The following is a 14926-nucleotide window of genomic DNA, read 5'->3' as shown; positions in this document are numbered from 1 at the left end:
AATAAGGAAACAACGTACACCCAATAAGAAATACGAAAAGATAGAAAGGATGGTTTATAGAAATACACGTAGCCCTTAAATAGGTGAAAAGATGCACAACCTCACTCGTATTAAAGAAAAAGCAAATGAAAACTCCACTGGGGTACCTTCTCCTACATTTCATACTTGCAAACATCCCAAAGTTTGACAGTACACCCTGTGTGATGAGCGTGAGACAATGGGCCCATCACCTCTCCAGTGTGTGACCTGAGTGTAAACTGGTACATTGTCAATGGAGAGCAATTTGCAGATTGGCAATATCTGTAAAAATGTACATGCACGTATAGAGGATTTAAGCAAATTATCTGTCATCAAAGTGCCATCAAGTGTAAATGATGGAACTTGGATTTGACTCTAAACCCCCTGCTATTGGCACAGCCCAGAGCTGGAAGACTACACAACCAGAGCAGCCTCTATCTACACATTAAACAACTATTTAATATGTACCTATGAATACAAGTAATATTTTTCATTTTTAATATTTAAAATTTGTATTAGATTTAGGGAGTACAAGTGTTGTTTTGTTACATGGATATAATGCATAGTTATTAAAAGTCCAGGCTTTTAGTGTAGCCGTTACCTGAATAGTATACATTGTATTCATTCAGTAATTTACCAATCTCTCCCGCTCTGTCCCACACCCTTTCTAGTCTCCAATGTCTATTATTCCACTCTTTAGGTCCATGTGTACACATGATTTAACTCCCACTTATAAGTGAGAACATGCAGTATCTGACTTTCTGTTTCTGAGTCCTTTACTTAAGTTAATGGCTTCCAGTTCCATCCATGTTGCTGCAAGAGACATAATTTCACTCTTTTTTCATGGCTGAGTAGTATTTCATTGTATATATTATATATACCACATTTTCTTTATCCAATCATCTGCTGAGTAACACTTAGGTTGATTTCCTATCTTTGCTGTTGTGAATAGTTCTGCAAAAAACATACCATTGTAACGCCTTCATTTTTTAAAAACAGACTTATTTTTTAGAGCAGTTTTAGGTTCACAGCAAAATTGAGCAGAAGGTAAAGAGATAGTCCACACACCTCGTGCCCTCACAAATGCAGAGCCTTCCCCATTCTCAACATCCCCCACCAGAGTGGTACATTTGTTACAATTGATGAGCCTACGCTGACACATCACTGTCAGCCAAAGTCCGTAATTTACACAGGAGGGTTTGTTCTTGGTGTTGTACACTCTGTGGGTTTGGGTAAATGTATAATGACCATTATAAGTGTCATACAGAGTAGCTTCACTGCCCTAAACATCCCCTGTGCTCTGCCGATGCATCCTTCAACATCTTTAATTTTCATGACAAAATTGGAAGAAAAGTGTTGATTATGTATGTTTCATGTATGAAGAGACAGCAGCTCAGGGAGGTTAGGTTTACTGCCCACAGCCACACAGATGCTAAGTGGCAAAACCAGGCTCAAAGCCAGGGCTAGCCTTTCTTTCCACAGGACTGCCGCCTCCAACAGCTGCCTCTGCCTAGTGTATGCTGCCAGTGTATGCTGCCAGCTAGAATCCCAAAAGCTCTGTAGGAGGAGAGACCTGTGTTACAAGATGCTGGTCCTCAAGATCTGTTGGTCAAATGAATGAATGGTGTAATCCTGATGTTTGCCTTTGCAGATAAAGAGAATGCTGCCCTTTCTCTGCACAAAGGAAAATAATTATGAAACAGAAAACAATGCAGTGAAGGCTAAAAGGAATATTAAAATCTTCTGAAATAAAGTTATTTATTCACAATAAAGTACTCCAGACTTTCTCCAATAGGACCTTTGCTTTATAACCCAGAGACCTTTTAGGACAGAAAATACTGACACCAAATGGTGACAAGTAGAACTCCCCTGTCCAGGACAATAGAAGAATCTGAAATGAACTCTGCTCTGTCTGGCCATCTCACTGAATGACTGCACTAGTTCCCAGAAAAATTGTCTTGTCAATGGTGCCCCAGTGAGTTTCATTTTGCAGCATTTCCCATGTGTGTATGTCAGGATTTGCTCCCAAGAAGCTGGTATTCCTTCTCTGCCACCAGAATCCTGGAATGTGCCAGCTGCGGCCCACTGTTGGCTGCTAAGTCCTAGTTTTCTCTGCCTTGGTCTACAGTGTGCATGTGTGGATATGCACATGCAAATGGATATAATGGATATATGCATGTGTGTATTCATAAGCTTATGTTTCAGGGTGCAAAATCCCTTACCTTTCCTTATGTGTAAACAGAACATGTGAGCTTTTTTTTTTTTTTGAGATGGAGTTCCGCTCTTGTTGCCCAGGCTGGAGCGCAATGGTGCGATCTCTGTTCACTGTAACCTCTGCCTCATGAGTTCAAGCAATTCTCCTGCCTCAGCCTCCCGAATAGCTGGGACTACAGGCACGTGCCACCATGCCCAGCTAATTTTTGTATTTTTAGTAGAGACGGAGTTTCACCGTGTTGATTGGGGATGGTCTCGATCTCCGGATCTTGTGATATGGGAAAAGAACTAAAGCTTAGTTCCATCTTGCCATTTCAGTCCAATCCAATAATTTTAACTGTCCCATCAGGTAACTCAGTTTTCTCTGCTTGGATAACTCCAGGAAATGTAACATCTTTCAAAGTTCTCTTCCCCTCTCCCTGCAGGATGACACCCAGATATATGGGAGAAGCATGTGGCTATTTATCCTTGTGGCATTGGGGAACACTGTCTCATGGGGTGGCTGGTGAAGTGGAGCTGCTACTCCATGGGGAGGCAATATCTTCCAATGTCCTGCTTTCTGCCACCTGGCAAAGACTTGGCGGTGCAAGTCTGAGTTGTCTAGACTATAGAGAAAAAATGCCCCAACAATTAAAAGTAGTTATTTCGTTTAGCAAACCCAAATATCAATAGAGAGTAGGGAAGGAGTCTATGCCTCTCTATATTTTTTTGCTTTACATGAAGGGGGACAAATGGAGTTATCCAGCTCAGCCATGCTCAACAAATATTCTAAACCAGTGGTTTTCCAAGCTTGGTGGCCCAGGGGGTTAACTATGGAGTTTGTAAAAAATGTGGATACTCACTCCCACCCAAACCCTTTGGGATTCAGATTCTATTAGTGTGCAGTGGAGTCTGGTCACTGATATTTTAAAAATTCAGGTAGTTTATTGTGTAGACAGGGTTGTGAACCAAATTTCTAACTGGAGAACAAATATTTATTTAAAAATGTATTCATGTAACAGCCAAACTTGTATTTTGTTTGTTTGTTTTTGCTTTGTATCCATTGTGCCGAACTGAATGCTTGTTTCATCCACAAATTCACATATTATGCCCTAATCCCCCATGTGGGATTAGGAGTATTTGGACTTAGGTCTTTGGGAGCAATTAGGACATAAGTGTGGAGCCCACCTGAACTGGAATAATGCCCTGAAAGGAAGACACGTGAGAGAGATGGTCTCTCTCCCCACAATGTGAGGATACAGCAAGAAGGTGGCCATCTGCAAACCAGGATGAGAACCCTCACCAGGAACCTTATCAGCTGGCACCTTGATATTGGATTTCCCAGACTCTAGAATGGAGAGGAATAAATTTCTATGGTAATTTTGTTATAGCATCCCAAACCGACTAAGATACCTGGTGATCCGGGAGACTCTAATGTGTGGAATTTACTTAGTTTTCCTCCAAGAGCGGCCAGCCTTCTCTTGGATTTTCCTGGTGCTCTTCCACTTCTCTCCCTGTGCCCTCCTCCTAAGTTGTCTGAGGCAAACCTCTTCCTTCAGCAGAAGTCCTTTCTACTGGACACTCTTCTACCCTTTTTAATAGAGCTGAGATTTACTAGTAGTACATAGGTTTACTTCCTCTGAGACTAAGTAACCTGGTCTCTCAGAAAGCCTTTGAAAGGACTTCGGCTTTTTCACCAAGTTAAAACATTTTGGTTAAATATAATCACACCATTTAGCACCTAATTACAAACTATTACCTCCACAATTTAAAAATATTGAATATGAAATTTTCTGTTATTTTAAAAAAGTAAACAGTTACTCATAGACCTTTATAAAAAAGATTACTATGTTGAAAGTGAGTCCCTACTTCCCCCATCCCCATCAAATTATTCTTTCTGAGAAATACACATTTAAAATAAATATCTCAAATTCGTTGCATTGAGAGCTGAGTTTGGTACCAAATTACAATGTGACATTGTTTCTGCTGGGCCGTTGAACCCCTTTTTCCTCCCAGGTGGTGATGAAAGACTTTCACTTCCTGGCAAAGAATAAGAGAGGGTTTTGGCTGCATCCCCAGCAAAACCAGCTTTAGATAAATAGTTTGGCACAAATACTTGTGGGCCTGAGTTCTCCTTTTCTATGCATTAGGGGTATGTCATTGACAGAATTCTCACTGGTCTCTCCGGATGGTGTTCTCACAAGCCCACAATTTGGGCCTGTCACCTATGTACAAAGTACGTATGCTAAGCCCTCTAAGGCATACAAAGAAGGTTACACTCTGAATGGGAAGATAAGCCATACTTGTCTACATAAAGGAAGGTGGTTAGGGGCTGAAGGTAATTAAAATAGAGTAAATATCAATAGTGTCTTCTTAGGGTGAGTTCCAGGAAGCCAGCCCTGAGACGGGAATTTGTGTGCAGAAGTCTACTGGGGATGCCCTTGGGATCATCATCTGTGGTGGCATGAAGGAGTAGATTGGGCAGAGAAAGAGTTGAATCACAATTTGATTACAGCACAGATCTCAGTCAATCTAATAGGATTCTCTAGCATTAGGCTGGCCATTCAGAGTTGTCACCCCTTCAAATGAGATGACTTAGCCTTTGTAACCTTCCCCGTATCATTGACCAATAAATGGAGGGGCCCATCCTTAGGCAGGTGGCTCTCTTTGTCAGTGAGCCATCAGCTCCTAACACTGTCAGTGCAGAAGGAATGCTGCCTCCATCCTGAAGGGGGCTCTGGGCAGCTCACCACAGCATCCACTACAGCAGAGCTGTGACCTTGAGAATAAATGTGTTTTTATTTTGTTTTGTTTTTTGAGATGGAGTCCTGCTCTGTTGCCCAGGGTGGAATACAGGGATGTGATCTTGGCTCATTGCAACCTCCACCTCCCAGATTTAAGCAATTCTCCTGCCTCAGCCTCCTGAGTAGCTGGGATTACATGTGTGACACCACACTGGGATAATTTTTGTATTTTTAGTAGAGACAGGGTTTCACCACGTTGACCAGGCTGGTCTCAAATTCATGACCTCAAGTGATCCTCCTGCCTTGGCCTCCCAAAGTGCTGGGATTACAGGCATGAGGCCTGCACCAGGCCTCAATTTTTTTAAGGTAGACAATTTTATTCCAGTAGATTTTGAGGAACAAGTGGTGTTTGGTTACATGGATAAGTTGTTTAGGTGTGATTTCTGAGATTTTGATGTACCCTTCCTCTCTCCTTTTAAAATGACTTCTTTATGATGTGTCTCCTTGTCTGGCATATTTATGTCTCAGTCTCCGTTGCTACTGTTACTAGTTTCTTTCAGATCTTTGCTAAAATGTCACCTCCTCAATAAAGCCTTCTCGGATCATCTTAGACCGCCACCCCAGTCCCGTCCTATCACGCCCTGTCCCCTTTATTTCTCTCCACAGCATTTACCACCATCTGGCCTGCTTGAGATTCTTGAATAATTTTATTTATTGTCTGTTTCCTTCTAGTAGTATGTAAATCCCATGAGGCAGGGGTTGTTTTATTCACTCTGTATTACTAATGCCTAGAAGTCCCTGGGACATAGTAGGCACACAGTCAATATGTGTTGAATGAACGAACGGTCCCAGTTGAGGCTTCCATCGGTTCTCTCCTGGCCATTTGCAATAGTGACCCAGCTGGAGTCGCAGCTTTAGCTCTCTGCACCTTCAAGCCGTCCCATTTTGGACCAATGTTTGCATCGCTGCCGGGCTGCCCTCCGTGGCCCTGCCTCAGGCCTGCTGCTGTACTGCTCAGAAGCTCCCATAGCTTCTCAGTGCCAACTCCAGGTCTGCTCCAAACCTCCAAACCCAGCTTCTCTCATCCCCCACAGGCTTCCTCCCCTGTGAATGCCCTTCCTGCCATCCTGCCACTCTTTCCCTCCCTCCCCTGAATTCCTCCAGCAGATAAGTGTAAGGTGGCAAGTTAAATATCTTCCAGGGCATCCTGAGGAATGTGAGGATAAATGTAAAGCAACTCACAAAGCTGAACGTCTTTAGAGATGACCATTATTACCAGTATGTCATGATAATATTATTAGATCATAAACTGCTCAGTTCAGTTATACACGTCCAGAAGGTCACAGGTAAAGCATCAAGCTGGATTCTCCCGTTTACCAGTAATAAGGCTGATTTTGCGACTCTGGTCACAGTGGTGTGTTGGAGTCAGCTGATGCCAGCTCATGAGAACCCATGGCTAAATGTTCTGGAACTCTGTGAGCCGGCTGCTAAACATTCACGTGCACCCCGCTGCTAACTGACCCATGCTTGTTTTGCAGTCAGTTCGTAAACTCCCAGAGAGAAGGACATGTTTAACTGCTTACCTTAGAGACATTATGGGTCAGGGAAAAGAATGAAAAGGATCTGGTGACAGAGGTGAAGGAGCAGTTTGGGGAGTGATGAAGAGTAGTTCTGTTTTAGGCATTTTGAATAATATTTTTCAGTGGAATGTAAATGGCTGGTGCTCAAGAGAGAGAAATGGGCTAGAGATAAAGATTTGAAAGTTACAGGGTATTAGCAGGACTGAAGGATTTTCTCCCCAGACATCTGGGATCCATGGCCCCAACCAGTGAGCCACAGCACAAGGTCTGTCACCTCACCCAGGTTCTGTTCGAACTCTCTCCAGTGGCCCCGAGCCACATCTTATTATAATTATCTCCCAATTGCTTCCCCTCTTTCTTCCTCTCCAATTCACCCCATTCATTATTTCCTGATTAATTTCCCTAAGGCACCATTTTGATCACCTTCCGCCTTTGTTTAAACACCTTCAACAGCTCCTAACTCTTTGCAAATAAAATCCCAACTCTCCTATTTAAACCTGTCCTTGAGGCAAACCCCTGTACTTTCTTCCTTCCATGCCTGATATTCATGCTGTCACCCATAATTTTGTATACAGCTAAGTTTAATAACTATTTTGGAATAAAGACCGGAAGTCACACATAAGCTGTTTCCATCAATTCCAACATTCTAACGATCATTTCTCACCTTGTGGATGAAGGTGAACCCCTGTTATAGCTAAAATATGGAAATTTCTTGTAATTGGTAGGCACCAAAGATATATAGGTACTAAATGCTTCTTAATGGCATGAAACAAATTTTTCAAGATTTATTTTTAATTGAAGACACTCTCCACATGTTCCTGGCAAGGCAATTCTAAGCTCCAGAAGATACTTGCTGCCAAGAACCAAACACAGCTGTTCAGGCAATAGAGGAAGCTGGTGCTCGGTGAAAAACCAAACCAAAACAAAATCCTGCCTGCGCATCTGAGGATGGCACAGGTCCCAGATCTACACCTTGAAATCAATAGATGATACGAGATATTTGATATAAAAGAAAATAAAACTGCCGGAAACAGAAGCTTTCTCTCTTAAACTGACTTCCTCCAATGTGCACAGAAAATAACAACAGGACTCCTAAGGATAAAAATAATGTTTGCTGATGGGAAGGGGCCTGCTCCTTCACTGAACCAGGAAAAACCTAAAATCCTCCCCCTTGTTTCCTGCCCCATACACTTGGGCTCAATAAAGATTTCTAAGAATGAACATGTGGAGACTATTACCTCAAATGGAAAAAATTTTAAAACAATACTAAGCTGAGAAAAGCAGCAGCTGCCTGGGAGCATCAGCACGGAGGCCAGTGAGCAGGTGCGTTCTTTGTTTCCTCAAAGTCATCATCACCTGAACAGGCAGGAGCATTGGTCATCTCTGTCAGCATCATGGTAGTGGCAGGGTGAAGGGGAAGACAGAACAGTGGCCCAGCTCCCACGTGGACCAGGCAGGCAGTATCATGCTGTCTTATTCATCACTTATAATGTGAAGAAGTTGGCACTATGACTGCTATTTTACATGCTGGAAGCTGCGACCCCCCATGGGGTAAGGAAATTGCTCAAGCTCACACATCTGGCAAGCAGCAGGTGGTTCATGGTTGTCTAGCTCCAGAGGCACCAATACTTGCAGTTGCGTTCAACGAGATGCTGTAGGTGTTCTACAAAACAAACAGACAAAAGGCAAGCACGCTGAGAATACAGTGGGTAAACACAGTTTATTACAAATCTTTAATGTTCTAACATACATTGCATAGAGTTTCTCCGGTTTCCCTACACTTAATTCACTACAGAATTTTTGTTTTGCTTGGAACACCTCATGGGACTAGTGTTCCCATGAATGATTGCAGGACACCCTTGGTCTCATTAGAGTCCCAGGTCTGTTTTATTTTATTTTTTTTCTTGTTTTGTTTTCTTTTTTGAGACAGGGTCTCACTCTGTTACCCAGGCTAGAGTTACAGTGGCATGGTCAGGGCTCTCCGCAGCCTCAACCTGCTGGGCTCAAGTGATCCTCCTGCGTCAGCTGCTCCTGAGTGGGCCTGGCACCACTTTTGGAAGAGTCTAGGGAAAGTAAAAGTCCATTGGGAAGGACTGTGACAGGATTACCTGCTAAGTATATGAGAACACAGGGAAGGGAAGGGGGAACAAGGAGAAACCTGCACTATTACAATAGCAATGGACAGTTATGGGAACTTGCACGCCAGTACCCTTTGAAGTGCTTTAGTCCTCATAGCCACCTGTAAGATAGAAATCATTCTAGCCCCCATTGCAGAGATGAGGGAAATGAGGCACAGAAAGGTTTGGTAACTTGCCCAAGGTCACACAGCTCATAAACATCTGGGTGTTGGATTCAGGTAGTCTGGCTCCTTAACTCCTGTATTCTACTTGCTCATATTGAAGAGACATCTAGTTGGGAATGTTTAGAATGGAGAAAGGTGATCATGGCAGAAGAGTCATATCACAGTTGCCCAAACAGTGTAAAAGCTTAATAATAATATCAATGGCTGGGTGCAATGGCTCACATCTGTAATCCTAGCACTTTGGGAGGCCAAAGCAGGTGGATCACCTGAGGTCAGGAGTTCAAGACCAGCCTGGCCAACATGGTGAAACCCCACCTGTTTCTACTAAAAATACAAAAATTAGCTGGGCATGGTGGCATACACCTGTAATCCCAGCTACTCAGGAGGCTGATACAGGAGAATCACTTGAACCTGGAAGGTGGAGGTTGCAGTGAGCCGAGATCGCACCACTGTACTCCAGTCTGGGCAAAAGAGCGAGACTCAGTCTCAAAAATAAATACATAAATAAATAATATCAACTTCCATTTGAATTCTAATTTGTTCTTCAAACACTTACTAGTGTACAGTCTACCTTACCAGGTACTCTACTAGGTGCTGGGGATTCAGCTGTGAATACAGTCCAGCGTGGGGTATACACAAGGGATTCGATCATCACAACACAGGATGGCTCATGTTTTTATGGGCAAAGAGGCACAGAAGACTGTGGAATCAGAAAAGGCACCTGATTCAAACTTAGGATAGCCCTTTGATGCTGTATTAAGGATTTTTCACTCAGATGTTGCTCAAAAGGAGGAATGGATGGTATGGAGGTGTTTCAGAAGGACCACACCTTCTTGTCCACAGGTCCAGACCAACAGCTTGAAATTCTAGAAAGGCCCCAGAATGGCATTACCATTGTACACTGTGGTCCTCCTTTTGACGGTTCTTCTCCAGGAATTACAGGGCTCTAGGGTTTCCCTGCTCCCTGCCCCAGGCTTAGTGCAGATGTAGTAACAATCCTTTAACTGAGAGTCTCCACAACCATCAACCAGCACATCATGTAATCCTGGGTGTGGCAAGAGTAGAAATACTTCCTTCCAAGCCCCATGCACTCCCTTGGATTTCCAAGCCCTCCTGCTGTTAGGTGGGACTGTGTGACTAGTTCTGGCCTATGGGCTATGACCAGCAAGAACAGCTATCATTTCTGAGACAAAGCTTTTAATTGCTAATGCAAGACACCCTCATCTCAGGGCTCTCTTCCCTGCCATAGTGATCGAGATAGACTCATACCTCAGGTGGTACAGGTGCAAAAATGTGAAACCTCCATCAGCCTGAGTCTTGAATGGAGCAGAATTCTCCACCAAGTAGCATTAAAAAAAAAAAAAAAAAAAAAAAAAAAAAAAACTTTTGTTAGGTTAAGACACAGAGATTTGGAGATTACCGACCAGTCTAGTAGATCAAGGAAAGTGCTCAACGTCTGATGCAAATAGCTTCAGAAAATTACGGTATAGTAAGAAGAAATCAATTCCTGCTATTGGCAGCAATGCCAAAGAGGATAATAAGAACTGTGTATAGTGTTTCATTATTTTCAAGGCACTTCATGAACATGATTTAATTTAATTCCTGAAATGGCAATGAGACATCTGTGTTCTCAGACCTTATTTCACATCTCCCTTCACCAGAGGGGACCAGTTAACAGATATTAATGGCTGAAAGAGCAAAAAGAGGATACGGAGCAATTCAGAGAAAGAAACTGCAAGAAGCACACTACACCCTGGGCTGGAGCAAGAAAGTGACGGAGCTGGGGTTGTTGAAAACTGGAGGTGTGGAGCAGGGCTCCCATGGAGCTGGAACACAGATCTCTAACAAGGAAGTGCTGCCTGTTGCCCCTGGTGCCACAGCAAGCAGTTCATAGGAGACCCCCTGCAGAGATGGGACTCACACCTTTGAGAACGAGATGTTGCCTAGCTGGTGTTGATACTCTGAAGGGTACGGTAAGGCTGGGTCTTGTTGTGCAGAAAAGAAAAAAAGCTAAAGACTGGAGCCAACTACTGCTACCTGAGTAGAGAACCATTACTGCGAAGACCCTGACAGCAGCAGCAAGCAAACAAAAAGGGTCACGTCTTTCTTCTCCTCCAGGCTTTTGGTCTCCCTCTGGTGTCACCATTGGCAGAGGCTGACATAAAGTCAGCCAGTGAATGAGAAAGAGAACTGCTCAGTCCCCGCCTCAACCTCATGGAATCCACCAGGAAAAGGCAGATTTGCAGCTGAGAGATGGTAGCCTGATAATCAGACAGGCATCAGTACATTTGAAATTTTTGTTGGTAATGTTTTCAACACCAGTGATTCAAAACAAATTAAATATGACACTGGTTAACATAATATTTTGGTGATTTAATAGTTTTACAAAACATATAGATCTGAGTTCAGATGGAACTGGAATGTCTTGAAAAACAAAAAATAAATTACTACAAACTGACATTTATTGAAAGGGCTGCCTTTGTGTGAAGCACTCTGCCCAGCAGGTTATGTGGGCTATCTCAGTTCTCATTATACAGATGGGGAAATCTGAGGCTTAAAGAAGCAACTTGCTGAAGGTCACAGCTTCAAAGCAATAGAGACAGAATTTTTATGGGCGGCCTGAGGAAGCCGGAGTTGTTAGCCACATGCCAGTACAACCTGTTTACTGTTTAGGTGGCACGCCCTTATCATTAGGTGGCTACACCTTGGGAATGAACACAGCAACCGCAGATTCTTGCTAGAATCATTTACTTACTCCATGTTGCAGCACCACGTGGTAGTTAACACCACATTCTAACATGAAGCGTTCAGCCTTTCAGTAACCAAACACCCAATAGCGAGGGCCAAAATAGACTCTCAATGTTGATCTCTAGCAAAGAGTCATGGCATTCGGGAATTTCAGAGCTGCATTACAGGCTCTTACCAGGTGTCTGAATTCCCTTCTGTTACGCTCAATAAACAGTTATCCAGCATGTTTGAATTCTTTTCATGACTTGTAACATACAATTGTACAAAGCTGCTCTCTGTGTATTTTTAGACAGCTGAGTTACTAAACAGTTCTTACTTGCAGAGAACTAGAATCTATTTCTCTACAACTTCCACCTGAAGATTTCCAATTTTCCTTCTTGAGCAACACAGAGTGCTTTGCCCATGCTTTAAGGCAGCTGTCACATCACTTTTTCCCTAGTATGGTTGTGGGGTGTTCATGTGCTTTTAGAGACAGCAAAAGTCTCAAATAATATGGGACAGAGGGTCGGGCATGGTGGCTCACACTTGTAATCCCAGCACTTTGGGAGGCCGAGGCAGGCAGATCACCTGAGGTCAGGAGTTCGAGACCAGCCTGACCAACATGACGAAACCCTGTCTCTACTAAAAATACAAAAATTAGCCGGGCGTGGTAGTGCACTCCTATAATCCCAGCTACTCAGGAGGCTGAGGCAGGAGGATCGCTTGAACCCAGGAGGCGGAGGTTGCAGTGAGCTGAGATCACACCACTGCACTCTAGCCTGGACGACAAGAGCAAAACTTCATCTCAAAAAAAAAAAAAAAATGGCACAGAGGGTGAGCAGAGCTCAGATTAGTTTCTGGGGAAGACATGTACAGAGGAAGACTCCTTGTCTTTTAAAATCAGACAGATCTGAGTCCAAATCCTAGCTCAATCATCTCTGTTGTGACAATTCAGTAGCTCTGTGACCTTGAGCAAGTTGTTTAGCCAAATGAGAAAGGTGGGACCACCTGACAGTGGTATTGTGAGGATCTGGTCAGCTAAGGCTGGTAGGTGCTTGCCTTGGTCATGTAGTAGATGTTCAGGAAATGAGATCTACAGAGTGTGTTAATGAAAGACAAATTTAATTTTGCACATAAAGTTATGAAAATATCTCTTTATGGCAGTGATTCTCATCTAAAAGTCATACCATCCCATTGCAGAAGACCTATTTTATGGTTATATAACAGACTACTCTGTGGACAACCTTCATCCACAAAAAAACCTGATGTATGTATATAGCACTTTGAATCTGAAAAACTGAATTCAAGATCTGATTTGTTCCCTTATTCTGTGATCTTGAATAACTGAGCCTTGGATCTCTTGTTTATAAAATGTACCTATGTAAGTGAACAGGTGGTAAACGCCCACCATGAAATACTATGGAGCAGTTAGAAGCAACAGAGCAATTAGAACACAGACCTAGAAAACGTAGTTCAGAGTGAAACAAAGTGATTGCCAGAATGAGAAATGTAACAATGCCATTTAAGTAAAATCAAAACAACCGCAAGCAGAATATAACACCCATGCAAATTGTAGACACCCAGTACAGTGTAATAATTGCCTACAAAAGGAGGAGAATGCAAGTGAGTTGGGAGGTTTAAAAGGGACCAATAAATAAAGACCACAAAGGGGCCCGAGTACATTTAGGAATAAATAACATGCAAACAATGATGCTGTCCTACCTTCCTCACAAGGTTACTCTGAGGAACTAATGAGATTATGCAGATGAAAACAAACATTAATTTACTGTCTTCATTATGATCTCCACATTAGACAAATGAACTGAACAGAGATCAAAATTCCCTATCATACTTTGGCAGGAAGCTGTTGCCAGGGCAGCACCCGTGAAGCCCTGCCCTGGCTTCAGAGTCTGCTGGTGAGATGACATCAAAACCCTTTGTGTAGGAGGGTGACAGTCTCCCTCCCTTTTGGAGACAACACCTGATGGCCCAGCCAGAGGCAGCAGCAGCCTCTTCCCATGGATCCACCACGAACGTCCCACTTGAGCCCTCGGAAGAAGAGACCCAGGCAGATGGGTGCCTTGATGGCCTCCTCTCCTCAAGACATCAAATTTCAAGATTTGGTCGTCTTCATTTTGGAGAAGAAAATGGGAACCTCCCGCAGAGCATTCCTCACGGAGCTGGCGCGCAGGAAAGGGTTCAGGGTTGAAAACGAACTCAGGTAGGACGGCATCGATCTCGCTTTGTAAATAAGCAGGGGCTTTGTGAACAGCTTCTTGGGAACCCAAGGAACCTGTATTTTCTTCCACATGTGGAAGAGGTAATCTTCCCACTGGGAGAACAGCAGATTTGAAATCAAAGAACAACTAGTTAAGGAAAACTAGATAAGTGGGGACTGAAAACAATTATATCGAAACTAGTTGGCACCAAAAGATGAGATAAATTTTCTATTTTTTGCTTTGCACTCCTATAAGTTATTTAGAGATGATAAACAGAAAACTAATTGGAAAATTTAATGCTAAAACCACTCGATTTTATTCTTGACCAAGTTGAACGAAGTATCACTGAGTTCAATAAAAAAGTTTTGGCTACTTTGATGCAGAAAGCACTGTTTGGTTGCTTGGCTCTTACCTATACATCTGGGCGTGCTAAGACAACCAGCATCTGTGGTGGGCTAGGATAACTAGCCGGCTCACCACAGGCACACAGATGTGGCCTTGATCACGTTTTTCCAAAGAGCAGTCCTATTGAGGTTCTTAGAAAGAGAGATGCGGGGTAAAGATGTATTCACTGTCAAGACAGCTCTGTCCAGGGGTGGCCAGCACCACACCGAGTGAGATGCAATCAGAGCCCCGGCAAAGAGGCAATAGTGGCATTTGGACTACCTACATTGATTCGCTCACTAATGCACTCACCTCCAACAGCAATTATTCTTGTTGCTTTTCTAACTGCTATAGAAGCTCTTCACTGGTCTCAGATAGATGAAGAGAAAACAAAACAAAATCCAGAAACGAATGGTATTAGAACCTTGACATAAGTGATGCTTCCAGATTAAACTGGTACAGGGCTTGCAGTGAAAGAGTAGCGATTTATGAAATTGACTGCTCTGACTGGGCAAGGAATAAATCGACCACATATTTTCAGGTAAAACTATAAAAATTTTATGTGAAAAGACATTTTGATTGTAAAAATAGTCTTTGATATTTGAAAATAAAAGTGACAAGCATGTCATGCAGAAGAGATATCAGCTTCCAGATGTTGCAAAGACATATTTCAAAGGTCAATTCTCAAATATGTTAATGTTCACAACACCATGATTCATATGACGTTGACTTTTAATAAATTTTTTGCTAAAATGCCCA

General features: G+C 42.9%; 1 protein-coding gene across 3 annotated transcripts in view; it reads left to right on the top strand.

The window, feature by feature from the left end:
* The first annotated feature begins 13323 nt into the window (after nt 1-13323).
* Nucleotides 13324-14926, top strand: part of DNTT (DNA nucleotidylexotransferase) — a 43580-nt gene continuing 41977 nt past the window's right edge. The window contains exon 1 of one of the 3 annotated variants that reach the window (XM_012439621.3): nt 13324-13785. In XM_012439621.3, coding sequence (XP_012295044.2) covers nt 13583-13785 — 203 coding nt within the window. In that variant the 5' untranslated portion in view covers nt 13324-13582. The remainder of the gene's footprint in view (nt 13786-14926) is intronic. The other 2 variants (XM_012439620.2, XM_012439619.3) reach the window with 2 other exon arrangements.

The sequence above is a fragment of the Aotus nancymaae genome, unplaced genomic scaffold, assembly GCF_030222135.1.
Source record: "Aotus nancymaae isolate 86718 unplaced genomic scaffold, 86718_ANA_hifiasm-v0.15.2.pri h1tg000010l, whole genome shotgun sequence".
Taxonomy (NCBI): Eukaryota; Metazoa; Chordata; class Mammalia; order Primates; family Aotidae; genus Aotus; species Aotus nancymaae.
The sequence above is the reverse complement of the archived record's forward strand: the minus strand, read 5'-3'. Positions and strand labels throughout refer to the sequence as shown.